The sequence below is a fragment of the Urocitellus parryii genome, chromosome 3, assembly GCF_045843805.1.
Source record: "Urocitellus parryii isolate mUroPar1 chromosome 3, mUroPar1.hap1, whole genome shotgun sequence".
In the NCBI taxonomy this organism is placed as follows: domain Eukaryota; kingdom Metazoa; phylum Chordata; class Mammalia; order Rodentia; family Sciuridae; genus Urocitellus; species Urocitellus parryii.
In genome coordinates, this window is record NC_135533.1 from 174,423,007 (window position 1) to 174,445,994 (window position 22,988).

The window sequence follows — 22,988 nt, forward strand, 5'->3', positions numbered from 1 at the left end:
GGGAGGGAGGGAGAGGGAGAGTTGGGGGGAAGGAGAGACACAGAGAGAGAGAAAGAAACAGAGACACAAGCTAACTAAGAAACTAAAGAAATATGCAATGAAGTAAAGAATGTTGTTCAAAATCAAATAATGCTTTACCTCTGTCCCACTACTTATAACTTCCTGTGTCTCAGAAGTCCAGAACATTTGAGAAACACAAAGTACAACCTGGCCAGGCCACTCTCTAACCCAGTCTTTTCTTGGAGATTCTGGATAAGCCTAAATAATTAAAAGTAATTTCTAATTTTAAAAGTTTGCAGAAGAAAAGAAGCTAAATGTTTTATAATGTAAAGTTCAATATTTAGTATATTTGTGGGTTATAATATCATACATCCATGAAAAACTTTGGAAGACTAAAAGATGTGAAAATTTTTACAAACCAAGATTATATTTTTGACGTTTCTTTATTTATAGAAGAACTAAAAATGAGCATCAGTATACTAGTAATGGGTTATCTCTGGACAAATGTGATTGTTGATTCTTCTTGAAGTTTATTTCTATGTGATTTTTTTATATTCCTTGCTATGGGAGCTGTCAAGTTTTTACATAGAATACATATTACTTTTATTACAAACCAACTTAAACTGTAAAAAATAAAGTCAAATAGATTTTGTATATTGATGACATATTTAGTTGAAAAGGTGACTATATAATCTAGTAGAAAACTGGACTAGAAGTTACAACCCTTATACTATTTATCTACAGCTTTTCTAAAAACTTCTATGACCAGAGTACATAAACAATTTGTCTGATTATATATAATTGAAAAAAATCTGTGCTGTGGTGTTCAAAGTATACTTTCATTTATTTCTAAAGCTTTCATATTTAAAAGATATTTAAATAGATTTGTGGATTCATTATAAAAATAGTTTACTTTGATAATAAATGATAATGCAGACATAAATTATATATTGAGAAAACGAAGTACAGATTGAATTTTGAAGTTGATGCTAATGGAAACTATGCTTTCAATACAATCACACCATCTTATATATAAGAATGTGTTTAACATAACACAGACTATAAATATACATTGTTACAAAATCTTTATTACTAGCAATCTTTGTAAACAAATGACAATAACCTAAGGCTTTAAAGAAGGGTGAGCAGTGATATTAAAGCATATTTTCTATAGTGATTAAGGAAATACTATCATGGATAATGTTTATTCTTTCTTGTGTGTTTTAAGTTTGTTTGGAATTATAAGTAGTGAAAGGAGAGAAAAAGTACAGCTTTATCTGCAGGAACAGAAAAGCTACCCCAAAAGAATGAGCTGAATGGGCTCTTGATAAAATAAAAAGGCTACTTCATTTATGCAGAGAATTGCTGAATATAAGTCTATAAGGGCTTCAAAAACTATTTCTTGTACAATATAATTGCTCCTTTGTGTTCCTAAGGCAGAAACACATTGAAGTTTATCATTCAAGATTATCATTAAGTGAGGTACATGTACTACCTAGGTGTTATATTTCTTTCCAATTTATTATTCGATGTTTGTTCGTCTCATTTGGAATTTTAAAGTAGGTGTAAGTGTAAAAAGCAGCAAGTGAACTAGATCATTCACTTAACTATTTGAGGAGAACTAACCTACAGGGCAGCCAAGCACTGAAGGGCATGATGGTTTGCCTACAAGACATATACACAAGGCTACCTTATAAGCATTTCAATTAAACACGTCTCAAATTAAACCCATGATTTTTCTCCCAAGCTTCCACAAGCCTGCTTCTCTTCCAGGCATCCCCACAGAGTTAATGCCACACATATACTCAAATCAGAAAACTTAATGCTAATTCTTGAGACTTGCCCCTCCTCATCTTTCTACTCTACAACCAATTCATCACCAAGACCTGTTGAAATTAACTGCAAATTATGTTTCTGTCTACTTTGCTCCACATTTTTGCTACTTCCCTAGTACCAGCCCATATCTTTTTCATTTGGTGCCTCCCAATTTGCCTTCCTATTTTCATATACCAACTAATTCATTCTTTATACCACAGCCATAGTGGTGTAAAAATATAAATCAGACTATATCCTTTCTCTGATTAAAATACCTTTAGCCTTTCTTAGTATTTAAAATAAAATGCAATCTACTAACTGTGTTCCTTTCCAACCTCATCTGACTTCACTCTGTACTCACTCTATTCCAGACACAGTTGTCTTCTTTCAGGTTCTCACAAATCCCTGCTTCTTTTTGATCCCAGGACCTTTACACAGGACACCTACACACTCTTCCACTTGCTTTTCACCTGGTTATTCCCTATTTATCATTTGTGTCTCAGCTTCAACCTCACTTTCTCTAAGAGCCTATCAGTGGGCCCTCCCCCATTCTATATAAAAATACCTTTTATTATTTTTCTAATATCATTTTGTAATATTTAGACACATATTATCAATTCTAACTAATATTGTTATTTTAATGTTAGTTACAAATAAATAAAATAATAAATGGTTTAAAACAGAAAGAACTTTAAGTATTAATTTATTACCAACTCAAACCTTCTAAACAGCATTTGCAGAATATAGTTTTATACATTAAGTCCTAAGAAACATACCAGCCTGGCTGCAGCAATCACATCATGAATACTTCGAAGCATTAGATCTTCTACTTGAATGAGCCACTTTTCTACAGCGCCGCGGGCTATAGATGTGGAAATGAGTTCAATAAGCTCCACTCGCTCACCTTCAGAGCTATACATGGCCTTAATGTCCAAATTGGGAAGGAACTCCAGTTTAGCAATGCCCTCAAAGCATTTTTTTAAGTGAGGCTGAACTCTAAGTGGATCTTTGGTCTCTGATAAAATCTCCAACATTTCATCATTAGATAAGAAAAAAAAACTAAAAAAAAAAAAAAAAGCAAATACAAAAACTTTAGTGATATTCATCAATATCAGATAACATTTTAAATCATAGCACTTCTGATTATCCATCATACCGAGGGAAGAAAAGACGTTTCTTTTCAAGATATGCATTAAGTCCTTTCATAATTTTATCCAAAAGTTCATTGCAGTTTTGTAGTTTTTCCAATAAACCTGTTAAAGAAGTAGCAGCAAGAACCTAAAAGAGACATGTTGGTATAAGAGACACTTGTATACTAGATATAAGACCTAAACAATCTATACTATATGATAAAATATTATAATTTCAAAAAGTTTACACGGTGAATTTTTTTAATTTTTAAAAATTCTAATTAGTTATATTTGACAGTAGAATGCATTTTGACACATTGTACATAAATGGAGCATAACTTCTCATTCCTCTGGCTGTACATGGTGCTGAGTCACACTGGTAGTGTAATCATAAATGTATATAGGGTAATAATGTCTATCTCATTTTACTATCCTTCTCACTCCCACCCCTCCTCTCACTCCCCATTCTGCACAATCCAAAGTTCCAACATTCTTCCCTACCTGACTCCTCACTATGCCCTGCTTATCAGAGATAACATTCTGCCTTTGGTTTGTGGGGATTGGTTTATTTCACTTAGCATGATATTCTCTAGTTCTATTCATTTACTTGCAAATGCCATAATTTCATTCTTCTTTAAGGCTGAGTAATATTCTACTGTGTGTATGTACCACATTTCCTTTATCCATTCATCTGTTGAAAAGCATCTAATTCACAATAGCTAAACTATGTTGGTTCCATAGTTTAGCTATTGTGAATTGAGCTACTATAAATATTGATGTGGCTGTGATACTGTAGTATGCTGATTTTATATCCTTTGAGTATAAACTGAGGAGTGGGATAACTATGTCAAATGGTGGTTTCACTCCAAGTTTTCTGAGGAATCTCCATACTGCTTTCCATAGTGGTTGTACCAATTTATAGTCCCACCAGCAATATATGAGGGTACTTTTTCCCCACATCCTTGCCAACATAAATTATTGCTTATATTCTTGGTGATTGCTATTCTGATTGGAGTGAGAAGAAATCTTAGAGTTGTTTTGATTTGTATTTCTCTAATTGTTAGAGATGAATTTTTATATATATATTTGTTGATCAATTTCATTTCTTCTTCTGTGAAGTGTCTGTTCATTTCCTTAGCCCATTTATTGATTGGATTAGCCCATTTATTGATTGGTTTTTTTATGTTAAGTTTTTTGAGTTCTTCATATATCCTGGAGATTAGTGCTCTATATGGGGTACATGTGGTAAAGATTTTTTTTTGCATTCTGTAGGCTCTCTCGTTATGTTGTTGTTTCCTTTGCTGAAAAGAAACTTTTTAGATTGAATCCATCCCACTTATTGATTCTTGTTTTTCTTCTTCCACATTAGAAGTCTTGTTAAGGAAGCTGGGGTCTAAGCCAACATGATGAAGATTTGGGCCTACTTTTTCTTCTATTAGGCACAGAGTCTCTGTTCTAATGCCTAAGTCTCTGATCCACTTTGAGTTGATTTTTGTGCAGGGTGAGAGACAGAGGTTTAATTTCATTTTGGTGCATATAGATTCCAGTTTTCCAGCACCATTTGTTGAATAGGCTATTTTTTCTCCAATGTATGTTTTTGGCATCTTTATCTACTATGAAAAAACAATATTTATGCCTCTGTGTCTTCTCTTTTGTACCACTGTCTACATGTCTGTTTTGGTACCAATGCCAGGCAGTATTGGTACCAAATACCAATTTGGTATTTGGTACCAATACCAATGATCTGGTATTGTGATGCCTCCTGCTTCGCTCTTCTTGCTAAGTATTGCTTTGGTTATTCTGGGTCTTTTATTTTTCCAGATGAATTTCATGATTACTCTATTAGAAAAAGCAATATAACTAGAAAGTTCTATGAAGAATGTCATTGGGATTTTAATAGGAATTGCATTAAATCTGTATAACAGTTCTGGTCATATGGCTATTTTGACAATATTATCTCTGCCTACCCAAGAACAAGGGAGATCTTTCCATCTTTAAGGTCTTCCTCAATTTCTTTCTTTTTTTAAAAAAAATTTATTTTAGTTGTGGTCGGATGCAATATCTTTATTTTATTTTTATGTGGTGCTGAGGATTGAACCCAGGGCCCCACGCGTGCTAGAGGAGTGCTCTACCGCTGAGCCAAAACTCCAGCCCCTCAATTTCTTTCTTTAGTGTTCTAAGTTTTCATTATAGAGGTCTTTCATCCTTTTGTTACATTGATTCCCAGGTATTTTTTTGAGACTATTGTGAATGGGGTGGTCTTTCTAATTTATTTGCAGTGGATTTATCACTTATGTATAGAAATGCATTTGATTTATGAGAATTGATTTTATATCCTGCTACTTTGCTGAATTCATTTACTAATTATAAAAGTTTTCTGGTGAAATTTTTTTGGATCTTTTAAATATAGAATCATGTAGTCAGAAACAGTGATAGTTTGAGTTCTTCATTTCCCATTTGTATCCTTTTAATTTCTTTGGTCTGTCTGATTGCTCTAGCTAGAGTTTCAAGAACTATGTTGAATGGAAGTGGTGAAAGAGGACATCACTATCTTTCCAGTTTTTAGAGGAAATGCTTTCAATTTTTCTCCATTTAGAATGATGTTGGCCCTGGGCTTAGTATAGATAGCTTTTACAATGTTGAGGTATGATCCTACTATCCCTAGTTTTTCTAGTGTTTTGAATATGAAAGGGTCCTGTATTTTGTCAAATGCTTTCTCTGCATCTATTGAGATAATAATGCAATTCTTCTCTTTAAGTCTATTGATATGATGGATTACATTTATTGATTTCCATATGTTGAAACAACTTTGCATCCCTGGGATGAAACCCACTTGATTGTGGCGCACTTTCTTTTTAATATGTTTTGTTTGGGATTTGCCAGAATTTTATTGAGAATTTTTGCTTCTACATTCATCAGGGATATTGGTCTGAAGTTTTCTTTCATTGATGTGTCGTCGTCTGGTATCAGGGTGATACTAGCCTCATTGAATTACTTTCAGGAGTACTGATATTAATTCTTCTTTGACGATCTTGTAGAACTCAGCTGAGTATCCATCTGGTCCTCGGCTTTTCTTTTAGATAGTAGGCTTTTAATGGTGTCTCCTATTTCACTGCTTAAATTGGTCTATTTAAATTGTGTATGTCATCCCGATTCAGTCTGGGTAGATCAATTTGTTGATGTCTTTGAGATTTTCTATTTTATTGGAGTATAAATTTTCAAAATAGTTTCTAATTATCTTCTGTATTTTAGTAGTGTCCATTATGGTATTTCCTTTTCCATCACAAATTTTAGTAATCTGTGTTTTCTTTTTGTTAGTATAGCTAAGGGTTTATCAATTTTATTTATTTTTTCAAAGAACTAACTTTTTGTTTTATCAATTTTTTTAGTTGTTTCTTTTGTTTCAATTTCATTGATTTCAGCTCTGATTTTAATTATTCCCTGTCCCCTACTGCTTTTGGTGTTGATTTGTTCTTCTTTTTCTAGGGCTTTGAGATGTAATGTTAGGTCATTTATTTGTTGGATTTTTATTCTTTCAATGAGTGAACTCAATGCAATAAGCTTTCCTCTTAGCACTGCCTTCATAGTGTCCCAGAGATTTTGATATGTTGTACAGGTGTTCTCATTTACCTCTAAGTATTTTTTATTTCCTCCCTGATTTCTTCTGCTATCCATTCATCATTCAATAGCATGCTATTTAGTCTCAGGTGTTAGAGTGTCTTCTATTTTTTATTTTATTGTTGATCTCTAGTTTCATTCCATTATGATCTGATAGAATGCAGGGTAGGATTTCTATTTTTTGTATTTGCTGAGTTGCTTTGTGGCATAAGATATGGTCTATTTTAGAGAAGAATCCATGTGCTGCTGAGAAGAAAATGTATTCGCTCAATGATGGATGAAATAATTTATATATGTCTGTTAAGTCTAAGTCATTGATTGTATTATTGAGTTCTAGATTCTTTGTGTAGTTTTTGTTTGGAAGATCTATCCAGTGGTGAGAGAGGTTAAAGTTAGCTGGTATAATTGTATTGTATTCTATTTGATTCTTGAAATTAAGAAGGGTTTGTTTGATGTATGTAGATGTTCCATTGTTTGGGATATATATATTAGGATTGTTATGTCTTGTTCACATATGATTCCCTTAACCAGTATGAAATGTCCTTCTTTATCGTTTTAACTTTGGCTTGAAGTCCACTTTATCTGATATGATAGAAACTCCTGCTTGTTTACACAGTTCGTGAAATACACTTTTTCCCAACCTTTCACGTTCAGTCCAATATTTCCTTGAAGGCACGTCTCTTTTAGACAGCATATTGTTGGGTCTTTTTTAAAAATCCAATCGCCAGTCTATGTCTTTTTATTGATGAGTTTAGGCCATTGACATTCAGGGTTATTATTGAGATATAATTTGTATTCCTGGTCACTTGGGTTTATTTTTTTTATTTTTAACTTGACTTGGTTTCTCCTTTGATTGTCCTTTCCTTTAGTGGTAGTTCCTCCCTTTGCTGGTTTTCATTGTTTTTATTTTCTTTTTCATTTCCTTCTCATAGAGTATTTTGCTGAGTATGTTCTGTAGTGTAGGCTTTCTAGCTGTGAATTCTTTTAATTTTTGTTTATCATGGAAGTTTTTTATTTTGTCATCAAATCTGAAGCTTAATTTTGCTAGATATACAATTCTCAATTGGCATCCATTTTCTTTCAAAGCTCAATATATGTTATTCCAAGACCTCCTGGCTTTCAGAGTTTGGGTTGAGAAATCAGCTGAAATCCGAATTGGTTTTCCCATGTGTTATATGACTTTTTTTCTCTCACAGCCTTTAAAATTCTATCCTTATTCTATATGTTAGACATCCCATTATAATGTGCCTTGGTGTGGGTCTGTTGTAATTTTGTACACTTGGGGTCCTGTAAGTCCTATAAGCCTCTTGTAGTTGATTTTCCATTTCATTCTTTAGGGAAATTTTCTGATACAATGTCATTTGAAAAGATTGTGCATTCCTTTGGTTTGTATCTCCACGCCTTCCTCTATTTTGGCAAATCTTAAATTTGGCCTTTTCATGTTATCCCATATTTCTTGGAAATTCTGTTCATATTTTTTACCATCTTCTCTGTGAGGCTGACTTTATTTTCAAGAGTATATATTTTGTCTTCATTGCCTGAGATTTTGTCTTCTATGTAGTCTAGTCTGCTGATATCTTCCATTGAATTTTTATTTTGGTTTATTGTTTCCTTCATTCCAAGGATTTCTGCTTGATTTCTTTTTATAATCTCAGTCTCTTTACTGAAGTGATCATTCACTTCCTGTATTTTCTCTCAGATACCATCCCTTATTTCAAAGATTAGTCTAACTATGAAACTTCTAAATTCTTTCTCTGACATTTCTTCTATTATATTGTCTATGGATTCTGTTGTTGGAACATTTTGGTTTGTTTGAGGCACTTTGTTCCCTTGTTTTTTCATGTTGTTTGTGTGTTTTACCATCTAGCGGTATGAATCTGAGGCAATACAGTTTCTTAACTGTAGTCTTATAGTGTCCCTGAAGGTTTCCAGTACCTTACTGCAGGTACTGTGACAATGGATTTCCAGGGAACAGCAGGCAGCAGGCAATCCCCTGGTAGTCTGTGGGCAATTTGCAGGCTACCAGCAGGCAATCAGCAGGTGGACATTAAGCAGTAGGCAATGGGTAGGTGAAAGGCAAGCAATAGGCAGGCAAGAGGTGGGCAAACAGGCAAATGGTGGATGATAGGGGGCCGTCAGCAAGTGATCTGCACTCAAAAAGCAGGTGATATGCTGGCAGGCAGTAGGCAATCACAGTGGACAAATGGCAGGTAAAAAGCAGAAGGTTGGTGGGCAGTGATAGCTGCCTCTCAGAGAAACATTATTTCCTCTGCTTGAATTCTGAGGCACAGAGTAACAAGGAATATAGCCTCCCTGTAGCTGGCCATCTTGTATCTCTTCAGTGAAATGTTTTGTAATATAAAAACCATTAAAATTCAATAGATCATAATTATTCTTATCAAGGATATTAATTACAAATGAGAAATTATGGTTCTCATGCATATTTTCACTTCACCTACATTCTTCTGAATGCTGTAGAAAGAGTATATATTTTAATTTTTACTTTTACAGCCTTCAACTATAAACATGATTTACCGCAGGAAATGATAAACTATATCCCACTAGCCAAATTTAGCTTGATGCAAGTTTTATATGGTTCATGAATTAAGAATTATTCTTATACTTTTAGAAGGTTAAAAAAATCAGAAGATTTTGTTATGATATATAAAAATATCAGTGTCCAGAACCAAAGTTTTATTTTATCACAGACAACCCATTCATTTACATATTATTTCTAGCCATTATCTCACTATAATGACAGCAGAATTGAGTCACTGCAAAAATGACCATATATCTCACAATGCCTAAAATATTTACTACCTGGCCCTTTGCAGAAAAAAATTGTCACCCTCTGATTTACAAGCACTCATATATCACAAAGCTTAAAATCAACAGGTAAGACAAAATTTCTGAAACTTATAAATTTCAGCATACTATTGACTCTCAATAAGTCTAGAAGTGAAATAAATTGTTATGTAAGTTGATTACCAGATTTAAAAATAAATGTATATCTATGGTCTGTGGTTACTATGTGTCTGAAAAATAGTCTGTTTTCAGTATTAAAAATAGACACAAGGTATTTTCCTCACTAGGAAAGATACATATGAATTGAGATCAACTGAGCAGATTCTTTTTTCTCCATCATTTTTGAGCATACAGAGAATCACCTTTACCAATCAACTATTCTTTACTGACTTCTCCATTTTATTTACCTATTTATTTTGTTAGGAGAGAAATGGTGATTTTATATAGTCAAGTAAATTAAATGTCCATTTGAAGCAGCACCACTAAATAGTAGAGAGCTATAAGTTAGTGTATTTTATGAATTGAAAAGTTAAATTACTAATACTTTCATACATTTTTACATTTTCTGAACTAATTTGTATATACTGCATAGGATTTACTTCTGTAATCAGAAAAAAAGTTAATGCTTTCTTTAATATCCAAAAATAAAGGTTCAGGGATGCATATGTGACTCAGTGGTAGATTTCTGGCCTACTAGGCTTGAGGCCCTTGGTTCAATCCCCAGTACTGAAAAATAAATAAATAAATGAAGAAAAGAAGGAAAGATTGGTTCACCTATTATAAGAGTGAAAACAAATACTTCACCTTTGGATCTTTTGCACAAAATTTCATAATATCCCTCCAATGTCTGTCTACTGTCTGAAACTGACGTCCTTCTTCTGGCATCTGTTGCATGATATCCTCAGAACAAAAGATAGGCTCCAGATACAGCCATTGAGCTTGTACTTTTAACCATTCATCAATTGTTTCTTGTATTCGGATCAGACGGTCCTCCCAAGCCTTAATGAAAAGCATACTGTACTAAATTCCAGTTATTAAAGAAATGCTCTAGATTATAAGACAAATTTATTTAAAATTTAATGTTTTTTTAATCAATGGAAAATAGTTTACAACTAAAGATTGCTATGGGTATCTTACATAGGCTTAGAAAAACTCTAGGAAGCCTGAGGGTTTTTTCTAAAGCATTGAAACTCACATTTGGAAATGACTATAAAGTTATTAAACCAGTTTCCTAACCTTTAGAAAAACCCCAAGTCCAAAAAGGATGTAACCTGCTCTATATTAGTGGTTGTCAATCATAATCCATTTGTCTTCCACACCAGGGAATATTTGACAATGTCTAAAAAAAATTTTCAGTTGTCACAAATGACAGGGAAAGGATGGTAGTAATATATAGTGGGTAAAGACCAGAAATAATGTTAAATGTCCTACAACACACAGGCCATAACAAAGAATTATTACTCAGCCCAAAATATCAACAGCACCAGGGTGAGGAATCCTGCTCTACATCAACACAATTTGGAGAGAAATGAAATGACATTGAACAAAAGGTAAAATAAATTTCCTTGATCTCTTAGGTTTAACAAGTTATTTCATTAATTGAAAATAATTCATATAACTCTTTTTAGTTCTTAAAATATGACCTAAAGTCCTATATGTCAAGAAATTAGGCCTCATCTCTCTCTCTTTAAAAAAAAAATTCTAGCAGAACTTTTAAATGTCTTCTAAATTCCCCTTGTTAGACAAATAAGAACTTTCCACACTGAGGATATAGCTCAGGGGTAGAGGTCCCTGGATTCAATCCCTAGTACTGCAAAAAAAATAAAAATAAAAACAGGTAATAATAATAATTTTCCACAAAAGACATACTATCAGGAAAGGCTAGATGAATCTGATTCATGGGAAAATACCCAAGTTTATGTCCTCTGAGAAGACCACTACTTTGTTGTTTCCAGATAATGGCCAAGATCTTCTACAAAACACTACTGATATTCAAATTAAATGTTATGTATTGTAAACATACTTCAAAACATCAATGTACCACAAAGTTATTATTTTTCAATTAAAATAAAATCAACTGTAATCCCAATGGTTTGGGAGGATGAGGCTGAGGTTCAAACCCAACCTCAGCAACTTATCAAGGCTATAAGCAACTCAACCAGATCCTGCCACTCATAAAATATAATAAAGGGTTGAGGATGTTGATCAGTGGTTAACCCCCCTGGGTTCAATTCCTGGTATCAAAAATAAATAGATAAATAAATAAATAAAAGTTATTGCTGGTAAAAAACACAATAGAGGCCTGGGGTTGTGACTTGTGGTAAGCGCTTAACTAACGTGTGAAGCACTGGATTCAATCTTCAGCATCAGATACAATTAAATAAATAAAATACAGGTATTGTGTCCATTTACAACTAAAAAAATTTTAAAATAACATAAAAGATTGCCTCGGTTTGAATCACTCTGTCATTTATTAGCTAAGTGAATGTAGACAAATTATCTAACCTTCTATTCCTTGGTTTCCTTCTCTACTTATACAGATAACCAAAGTATCTACTTTAGAGGTCTGCTATATGAATTAAATTGGTTAATAAATGTAAATGTGCCAAATCAATATATGGCACACAGATTTGAAATATTTAAGAAATGAACAGAGGTGGGGCTGTGGTTATAGCTTAGTGGTAGAGCACTTGCCAAATGTGTTAGGCACTGGTTCAATCCTAATCACCACATAAAAATATATAAATAAAATTAAGATAGTGTGCTCATCTAAAACTAAAAAAATTTAAAAAATACATTACCTCTTTTAAAAATGAACAGAGGATAGGCAGGAGGTAGGTAGAAGATGACAAATATAAAGGAGAAGGAGTTAAAAAAAAAGTACTTAAAAACAAAAGAGAGGAAGAAGAAACAGGAAAATTGGATACTATTGGGGGAAGAGAGCAAATAAGGGGCACTATGAGGGACAAAAACTAAGATATGAACAAACAAATATCAGATCAAAACAACTCAAATTTGGAGTTGGGGTTGTGGCTCAATAACTAGTACATGTGGGGTACTGTGGTCGATTCTCAGCACTGCATATACATAAATGAATAAAATAAAGGTCTATCAACATTTAAAAACAAAATTTTAAAAAAGCTCAAATCCACATATAATTATACCCCATCTAAGTCAAACCAAGGCTAAATCATAAGCAGGTGAAGAAGAAAGCAATTAAAATGAAAGTACAATTATATGTGTGTGTGTGTGTACAAATATATACACATAAAATATACACTGTACCTACCTACACTCCCTCTCCACATAATCTTACAGGATGGAAAAATGTAAAATAAAATATAATTATACTGATTAATTTCAATATATAGAAGAATAAAACTACATCCCTATCTTTTACGCTGCACAAAGTCAAATCAAAGTGAATCAAAGTCTTAGGAATTAGACCATAAACTTTGCAATTGCTAGGAAAAAAAAAAAAAACATAGGACCAACACTCCATCATATTGGTGCAAGCACTAACTTCCTCAAACAAGAGCCCTAAAGCTCAAGTAATAAAACCAAGAATCAATAAGTGGAATGTGAAGGAAAAAAGAGCATGAAGAGAGAGACTACAGAATGGGGGGAAATCTTTGCCTACTATTCCTCTGACGGGAGATTAATATCCAGCATATATAAAGAACTCAAAAAACTTAACACCAAAACACAAATAACCTAATAAATGGGCAAAATAACTAAACAGACATTTCTCAAAAGAAGAAACACAAATGACAAATATACAAAAAATGTTCAACTCCTCTAGCAATCAGGAAAATGCAAATCAAAACCACACTAATATTTCATCTCTCTCCACTCAGAATTGCAGCGATCAAGAATATAAATAATAATAATTGTTGGTGAGGAGGCTGGGGTTGTGGCTCAGTGGTAAAGCACTCACCTCTCACATATGAGGCACTGGGTTTGATCCTCAGCACCACATATAAATAAATAAAATAAAGGTATTATGTCCTTATATAACCAAAAAAAAAAATTTAAAAAATATGTTGGTGAGGATGTGGGCAGAAAGGTACACTCAAACATTGTTGGTGGGACTGTACGTTAGTACAACTACTCCAGAAAGCATTATGGAGATGCCTCAAAAAATTAAGAATAGGGGCTGGGATTGTGGCTCAGTGGTAGAACGCTTGCCTAGCATGTGAGAGGCCCTGGGTTCATTCCCCAGCACCAAAATAAATAAAGGTTAAAAAAATTAAGAATGGAACCACTATAAGACCCAGCTGTCCCATTCCTTGGTATTTATACAAAAGAGCTAAAATCAGCATACTGATTTTAAAATCAGCATACAGCATAGTGATATGACCACTTCAATGATTATAGCACCACAATTCACGATAATCAAATTATGAAACCAACCCAGGCAACTCTCAGTAGATGAATGAATTAAGAGTTTTACTCAGGCAAAAAGAATAAAATTATGACATTTGCTAGTGAATGGATAGAAATGGAAACCATTATGCTAAATTAAATAAGGCAAATTCAGAAAAATCAAGAGTCAAATGTTTTCTCTCATAGGTGGAAGCTAGAGCAAAATAAGGGGAAAATTTGTGGGGGTGGGTGCGTCAGGTGTTGGGAAGATCAGTAGAGAAGAAAAAGGAGATCAAGAGGGAGGTAGGAGGGACAGAAAACAGGAGGAAATGCAGAATGAATTGAACATTCAACAAATGGACTTGTTTACTTTATAGCACATATGTAATAAAACTGCATATGTAACATACCTTGATCTCTTTTTCAAATGGTTTGATAAAAGGTGAGCCTCTCATTGTCTGAGTTTTTATAATCTGATCATCAAGGATTGCCTGAATCTCATCCACTGAAGAAAGAATACAGACTCCAGTATCTCGATACAGACTTATATGAAAAGCAATATCATCCCAAGTTCCTATCATGTTATTCATGGCTTTCTCTAAGGAAAATTCCTAAAAGAGAGAAATAATGCTTTGGTGAAAAGAGGGTCTTATTTACTATATTGCCTTTTCCCATGTGATTCAGTAAGCAACTTGCTGCATTACACTAGCATTTTCTGTAACATAATAATTTTTTGTTAGAAAGTTTTTTTTTTTAATAATTCAAAATTTTGTCAGAAGAATGTAGCTTTAAAATTCACTTTTTGCTCTAAAAACTATTGCTGTCAGTATTTAAATGGAAAACAGAATAAAATACCTTCTGGAGTTTCTCTAACATAGTCTTTCTGTAGGCCAGGTCTGAATATTTTCTGTGTATTTCAAGAACCCTATCTCTATGGCCATTTATTTTACTAGGAAACATACATACACACACACACACACACACACACACACACACACACACACACCTATGTTACACATGTTACACATGTACCTGCCCAGGAGTCTTTTTATTAAAACCTGTGTTTTATTTGCTTATTTTTATGTGGCACTGAGGATCAATCCCAGTGCTTCCCTCATACATACTAAGCAAGTGCTCTACCACTGAGCTACAACCCCATCCCCTCCCCAGGATTCTTTTTTTTTTTAATAATTATTTTTTAGGTTTTTTTTTTTTAGGTGACACAATATCTTTATTTTATTTTGATGTGGTGCCGAGAATCAAACCCAGTGCCTCACGCATGCTAGGTGAGCGTGCTACTACTTGAGCCACATCCCCAGCCCCTAATACATAATTAATGGAATAATTATGTATCATTTATCAATGCAAGCTTATTATCCAGCCATATTAGAATGTGGATGAATCAGGAAGAGGTCAAAAAAGCCATTTCTAGTCTGAATTCAAGACAAGCAAGCACATGCTTTGTGCAGAAAAGAGAGTGTTCTCTCATTTTTGCCCTCATCTCTATCCACTGCTATCCAGTACTAAACACATTGGATAACAACAAAGTTATGATTATGCAATTTACAAATTCATCAAAGTATTTCAGTTTATCTTGATATTTACCTTGCTTGCTCCTGCACTTATCACTTCAAATTTTTCCAAGTATGGTGTAAGGTTTAATTTCAAAATTTTTCTCAATGTTGTTCCAGAGTCTGGAGTCAAGTCATAGCCAACAATTTCTGACATCTGTTTCCAGTGACGAGCTCTCATTCCTGGATTGCATAGAATGGAGACAGTAGGAATATACTCCTAATGGTAAAAATATAAACAATAATGTCATTTGATTCCCATACATGTATATTCTATAGACAGCCCTTAATAGTATGAAATATATATTTCTTCAAATTATTTAATCTATTTACAGGAATACAATTAAAGTCTCAATTACATTTTGAGGAAGAGGAAAACTGACAAAATGATTCTAAAGTTCATCAGATGAAATAAATACATTTTTACATTTAAAGATAAAAAATTTGTTTTAAAAGTTAACCTGAAAATAAGCATGTAAAAATAGCCAAGAAAATTATAAAAGTTATACAGAATGAGAGGTAAATGTTCTATAAAAATGTATATGATAAAGGCTGGAGTTGTGACTCAGCAGTAGAGCACTCACTTGGCAAGTGTGAGGCCCTGGGTTTGATTCTCAGCACCACGTATAAATAAATGAATAAAATAAAGGGCCTTCCTTCACCAAAGAAAAATATTAAAAAATGTATCTGATAAAAGTATAGTAACTAAAGCTATAGCATTATTTTAGAAATTTTAAGTGGTTATATATACTATAGGTAGAAACATACGTTACAATATTAAAATATAACACACACACACACACACACACACATATGAAGGGGGAAAAAGCCTTATCAAAATGCCAAAATGTAGCAATGTTTTAATTTCTTCTGAGTGAGATCAAGAGTTTTTAACCATCATCTTACATTTTTCCGTAATATCTGCTTTTAAGTACTGCTTAAAATAATATAAATTTTAAAGTTTTTTTTAAATAAAAATAATATATTCAACAACACATTTGTCATTCTTGATATCAACAGAACATTTTTCTTAAAATCAGGTACAAAATAAGCATACCAATTGTTACTACTTCTAATCAACATGTATTCAGTGTTTCCGCCAGTCCAAAAATTTACATAAATAAAAGATATGGGGATTAAAAACCAAAAACAAAACCATTATGCTTCACAGATTGCTGTCTATGTATAGTTTCTGGATATTAAATTAACATAAAGAAATTAAATAAAATTTCTACATACTAGTCTCGGCTAAAAACATAAAAAGATCAATTTATAATAGTAATAACAAAATAAAGTATACTGCGATAATCAAATTAAAGCTCTGCAAAGCTATTTGGGAGAAACCATATAACTTTATTCAATAATGTTATTGAAAATCTAAATAATAAAGATAAATCTAATAAGATACAAATAAATCTAAATGATAGAGATTCACATAAGTGACAAAGGTCATTGTCCAGAATATATTATAAAAATCCCAAATATTAACAATAAAAACAGAAATAACCAACCCAACCACACAAGTGGAGTCCAAAGGTATAATTGAAGATTATGCAGAAGAAGAAATATGAAAGTCAAATTGAATGTTAATTCTATGGTGGTAGGAATTTTTGTTCTTTTTACTGGTATGTCTCAATGAAGCACACAGAATACCACCAGTTATATCCCTGTCAACCAATAAGAATTTGTTTAATAAATAAAATTTGAAGCTAAGTTACATTTTATTAGAAATAAGGGAAATATAAATTAAAACCTTATTAACATAATTTTGTATTTACTAGAGTAGCAAAAAATCATGACATCTGATGATATGAGAATATGGGACTGGTAGGAATTTAAACTGAGGAATAATTTGAAATTTTCTGACAAAACTGAACAACCATATATTTTAATATTCAGAAGTCTCACTACTAGGCATATGCCTTTCTTAGAAAAACTCTTTGCCCATATACACTAGGACACAAGACTATAAGTTAACAGTATTATAGGTACATGAAAATGTGCTTAACATCACTAATAAACAGGGAAACGCAAATTAAAATTACAATGAGATCTCATCTGTGTTAACCAGCTTTCCATTACTGTGACAAAATGCCTAAGAAAACAAGTATTGATAATAGCAAAAAGGAAATATACCATATTACTAGGAAAATTAATAAATTAAGTAAGAAATATTCTATAGTAGTTGAAAAGAAAGGAAATATAATTTTGAATTGAGTATGGTGATATATACCTGTATTCCCAGCTATTCAGGTGACTAAGGCAGGAGAATAGCAAGTTCAAGCCAACCTGGGCAACTCAAAAAGACTGCCTCAAAATAAAAAGAGTTGAGGATAAAGCTCAGTGGTAGAGTGCTTGCCTAATGTCTGTGAGGCTCTGAATTCAACCCCTAGTATATACTGGGAAAAATCATAGTGTTCCATTTTTTAAAAAATCAATTTATACAAAACTGCTTATGGATGGCATATTTATTAAATTCAAATTTGGGGCTGGGGCTGGGGCTCAGCAGTAGAGTGCTTGCCTTGCACGTGTAAGGCCCTGGGTTCAATTCTCACACCATATAAAAATAAATAAACAAAATCAAGGTATTATGTCCATCTACAACATATATATATAAATATTAAAAATTCAAATTTGATTAAAACAAAAAAGCAAAGGAATTTGAAACATAAAACTTATGATACATTTAACTTTAAGAGGAATTAAAGGGATAAAATAGGGAAGGAATCACAGAAAGAAAACAACAGTATTAGTAACCTGAGTCTAAAGAAGAGGAAAGGATTCATGGGTGCTCATTTTCTTACTGTACTTCATAACTTAAACACATTAAATATATACTGTGTTAAGGGGCAAGGATAAGTAAGAAATGGTTCTTGCACATCAAGGAGAATAAAATATAGTGAGAAAAATAGATTTTGGACAACTACTCCAAAGGTGGTAGAACAAAGAAATAATTTAAAATTTTTTAATGTATAAGATATATAAGATAATACAAGTGTTGAGAAGAAAGAGTGCTTATTTGTCCCTCTTCCCAATCCAAAGCCTTAAAAATTACACTGTTATTCTGATCTACCTCCTTAAAATAAAATGCACCTTACCTGTTCTCCAAATGAAAAAAATTAATTGCTTCAGGCCCTATTTTCTCACAGGATACTGATATCCTCTACTTAGGAATTTCTTTATTCTATGAACAAACATTATTATCTTATGTATATATGTAATTATATTACCAGTGGGGTTCTACATTATGTATAACCAGAAAAATAAGAAATTATACTCCATTATATATGACATATCACAGTGCATTATATTACTGTCTCATATAACTAACTAAAACAAATTAAAAAATTTTTTTAAATGATTTCTTTGTTCTACCACCTTTGGAGTAGTTGTCCAAAATCTATTTTTCTCACTATATTTTATTCTCCTTGATGTGCAAGAACCATTTCTTACTTATCCTTGCCCCTTAACACATAAAAAATACTCCTCTCAGTGATGGTCAAATATTTTCTGAATTTAATTTTATTTTATTTGTATCAATTCTATACTGCAAACAATGTTCAATTTCACTAATTAAATTATTAGATATGGTCGAAAGTCAATTTGAGAGACCTGGGCAAAAACTAAAAACAACAACAACAAAAAACCCATACTACATTATTAGACTGTATTTAATGTCAATATCCAAGCCAAGTTGGCAAAAGAATTAAAGAATTAAAACCAAGAATCAACAAATGGGATGGATTCAAACTAAAAAGTTTTTTCTCAGCAAAAGAAATAATCAGTGAGGTGAACAGGGAGCCTACATCCTGGGAGAAAATTTTTACCCCTCACACATCAGATAGAGCACTAATCTCTAGGGTATATAAAGAATTCAACAAGCTAAGCACCAAAAAAACAAATAATCCAATCAATAAATGGGCCAAGGACCTGAACAGACACTTCTCAGAAGAGGATATACAATGAATCAACAAATATATGAAAAAATGCTCACCATCTCTAGCAATCAGAGTAATGCAAATCAAAACTAATATATCATCTCACTGCAGTCAGAATGGCAGCTATTATGAAGGCAAACAATAACAAGTGTTGCCGAGGATGTGGGGAAAAAGGTACACTCATATACTGCTGGTGGGACTGCAAATTGGTGCAGCTAATTTGGAAAGCAGAATGGAGATTCCTTAGAATACTGGGAATGGAACCACCATTTGACTCAGCTATTCCTCCTCTCAGACTATACCCAAAGGACTTAAAAACAGTATACTACAGGGACACAGCCACATCAATGTTTATAGCAGCACAATTAACAATAGCTAAACTATGAAGCCAACTAGATGTCCTTCAGTGAATGAATGGGTAAAAAAAAATGTGGCATTTATACACAATGGAATATTACTCAGCACTAAAAAAGAACAAAATCATGGCATTTGCAGGTAAATGGAAGATAATGCTAAGTGAAGTTAGCCAATCCCAGAAAAACAAATGCCAAATGTTTTCTGTATTATAAGGGGGGTGACTCATAGTGGGGTAGGGAGGGAGAGCATGGGAGAATTAGATTAAATCTAGATAGGGAAGAGGGGTGGGAGGGAAAGGGAAGAGGAAGGGGATTAGCAAGGATGGTGGAATGTAATGGTCATCATTATACAAAATACATGTATGAAGATTTGAATTTGGGGCCAACATACCTTATATACAAACAGAGATATGAAAAATTGTGGAGATTATATATATATATATATATTTATATATATATATATATATATATATATATAATTATAATGCAAAAAAATCAAGTACATGTATAATGGCATAAATTGGCATGAACATACTTTATATACAGAGATAGAAAAAATTGTGCTATGTGTAAAAGGATTGTAATGCATTCCACTGTTGTCATGTATTTAAATAAGTAAGAAAATCTTAAACAATTTTGTTTTAAAAAATGAGAACTATAGCTGGGTGCAATGGCACACTCCTTTAATCTCAGTAACTTGGGAGGCTGAGACAGGAGAATTCCATTTGAGACCAGCCTTAACAACTTAACAAGGCTGCAAGCAACTTAGTGAGACACTATCTTAAAATGAAAAAATAAAAATGATTGCCTCAGTGGTTAAGTGCCTCTGAGTTCAATCTCTGATTGAAAGAGAGAGAGAATTATATCACTCCTCAGTATTTATCCTAAAGAATGAAAGTCATCTTACTATAGTGATACATGTACATCCCACGTTTAGAGCAGCACAATTCACAGTAGCCAAACTATGGAACCATCCTAGGTGTCCATCAATAGATGAATAAATAAAGAAGACGTGGTTTATATACCACAAATTATGTCATTTGCAGGAAAATGGATGGAATTAGAGACCATTATATCCAGGGAAATATGCCAACTAACAAGGTCAAAGGTCATATTTTTCTCCCATATATGGACACTAGAGAAGAAGGAAAAAAAAGTGGGGGTGGGAGGAACAGAAACTGCATGAAGATGAAAACTGGCTAAATTATATTGGTACATTGTGTGCATGTGTGAATATCTAAGAAAACAAATCCCATCATTATGTATAAGTATTATGTACCAATTTAAAAAGGTGGAAAAAATGAGAACTAATGAGTAAGGTTGCAAGATACAAGATCAATACACAAAATCAATTATATTTCTATGAGCTAATAATAAGCAATCCAAAATTAAAAGTAGGGAAAATTCTCACACATCATAATATCAAGAAGAATAAAATACTTATGAATAAATTTAATGAAAGAAGGGCAAGACTTAGCAGGACAAAATGGCAACACTTGTAATCCCAAACATTTGGGAAGCTGAGGCAGGAAGATGACAAGTTCAAGGCCAGCCTGGGTAATTTAATTTAATAAGACCTTGTCTCAAAGTAACAAAGTCTGTGGATATGGTTCACTGGTAGAGCATCCTTGGGCTCAATGTCCCAGTACTTCTAAAAATAAAGAATTAAAGTGGGCTGGGATTGTGGTTCAGTGGAAGAGCACTTGCCTAGCATATACAAGGCCCTGGGTTCAATCCTCAGCACCACATAAAAATAAATAAAATAAAATAAATATATTGTGTCCAACTACATCTAAAAAATAAATATTAAAGATTAAAAAGTAAAAGACTTATAAGTAAAGAACTTCTACAATTCAATAAGAGACAAATAGCTCAATTAAATGGGCAAAGGATTTGAATAGGCATTTCTCCAAAGATGACATACAAATGACCAAAAAACACATGAAAAGATGCTTAACATGAGCCATCAGGTAAATGCAAATCAAAACCAGAATGTGATATAACTTCATACCCAGTAGGATGGCAATAATTAAAAAGATGAACAGTAACAAACATTGACTAGGATGTGGACAAATTGGAGTCTTACACTTTGCTGGTGTTAATGTAAAATGGTATAGCCACTTTACTGTCCAGCAGTTCTTCAAATGTTAAACATTAAATGACCATGTGACCCTGCAATTCCACACTGATATATATACTCAAAAAAAGTGAAACATATCCACATGTATTTTTGTGTTGTACACAAATGTTCATAGCACTATTATTTGCAATAGCCAAAAAATGGGAATGCAAATGTCCATCAATTAATAAATGGATAAGCAAGTTGTAGTACAATGAAATATTATTAATCAATAGACACGAATAAAGTACTAAAACTTGCTATATGAATATACCCTGCAAACATGCTAAGTGGAAGAAGTAAGTCACAAAGGTCACATATGATTTCATTTATATAAATTTTGTTTTGTTTTGTTTTGTTTTGTTTTCTTTTTTTATTGGTTGTTCAAAACATTACAAAGCTCTTGACATATCATATTTCATACATTAGATTCAAGTGGGTTATGAACTCCCATTTTTATCCCAAATACAGATTGCAGAATCACATCAGTTACACATCCTCATTTTTATATAATGCCACATTAGTAACTGTTGTATTCTGCTACCTTTCCTATCCTCTAATATCCCCCCTCCCCTCCACTCCCATCTTCTCTCTCTACCCCATCTGCTGTAATTCATTTCTCTCCTTGTTTTTTTCCCATTCCCCTCACAACCTCTTATATGTAATTTTGTATAACAATGAGGGTTTCCTTCCATTTCCATGCAATTTCCCTTTTCTCTCCCTTTCCCTTCCACCTCATGTCTCTGTTTAATGTTAATCTTTTCTTCCTTCTCTTCCTCCCTGCTCTGTTCTTAGTTGCTCTCATTATATCAAAGAAGACATTTGGTATTTATTTTTTAGGGATTGGCTGGCTTCACTTCGCATAATCTGCTCTAATGCCATCCATTTCCCTGCAAATTCCATGATTTTGTCATTTTTAGTGCTGTGTAATACTCCATTGTGTATAAATGCCACATTTCTTTTTATCCATTCATCTATTGAAGGGCATCTGGGTTGGTTCCACAGTCTAGCTATTGTGAATTGTGCTGCTATGAACATCGATGTGGCAGTATCCCTGTAGCACGCTCTTTTAAGGTCTTCAGGGCATAGTCCAAGAAGGGCAATAGCTGGGTCAAATGGTGGTTCCATTCCCAGCTTTCCCAGGAATCTCCATACTGCTTTCCAAATTGGCTGCACCAATTTGCAGTCCCACCAGCAATGTAGAAGGGTACCCTTTTCCCCACATCCTCGCCAGCACTTCTTGTTGTTTGACTTCATAATGGCTGCCAATC

The 22,988-nt window shown here is 33.1% G+C and overlaps 1 protein-coding gene across 1 annotated transcript in view; it reads right to left on the reverse strand.

Annotated features, from left to right (window-relative positions):
- The window catches only part of Dnah12 (dynein axonemal heavy chain 12), a 262,207-nt gene that overhangs the window by 182,697 nt on the left and 56,522 nt on the right, over positions 1-22,988 (reverse strand). The window contains exons 17-22 of the mRNA XM_077795643.1: positions 15,339-15,524; positions 14,144-14,344; positions 10,173-10,367; positions 2,972-3,093; positions 2,592-2,874; positions 139-258 (exon numbers count right to left, since the gene is read on the reverse strand). Of these exons, the coding sequence (XP_077651769.1) occupies positions 139-258; positions 2,592-2,874; positions 2,972-3,093; positions 10,173-10,367; positions 14,144-14,344; positions 15,339-15,524 (1,107 nt within the window). The remainder of the gene's footprint in view (positions 1-138; positions 259-2,591; positions 2,875-2,971; positions 3,094-10,172; positions 10,368-14,143; positions 14,345-15,338; positions 15,525-22,988) is intronic.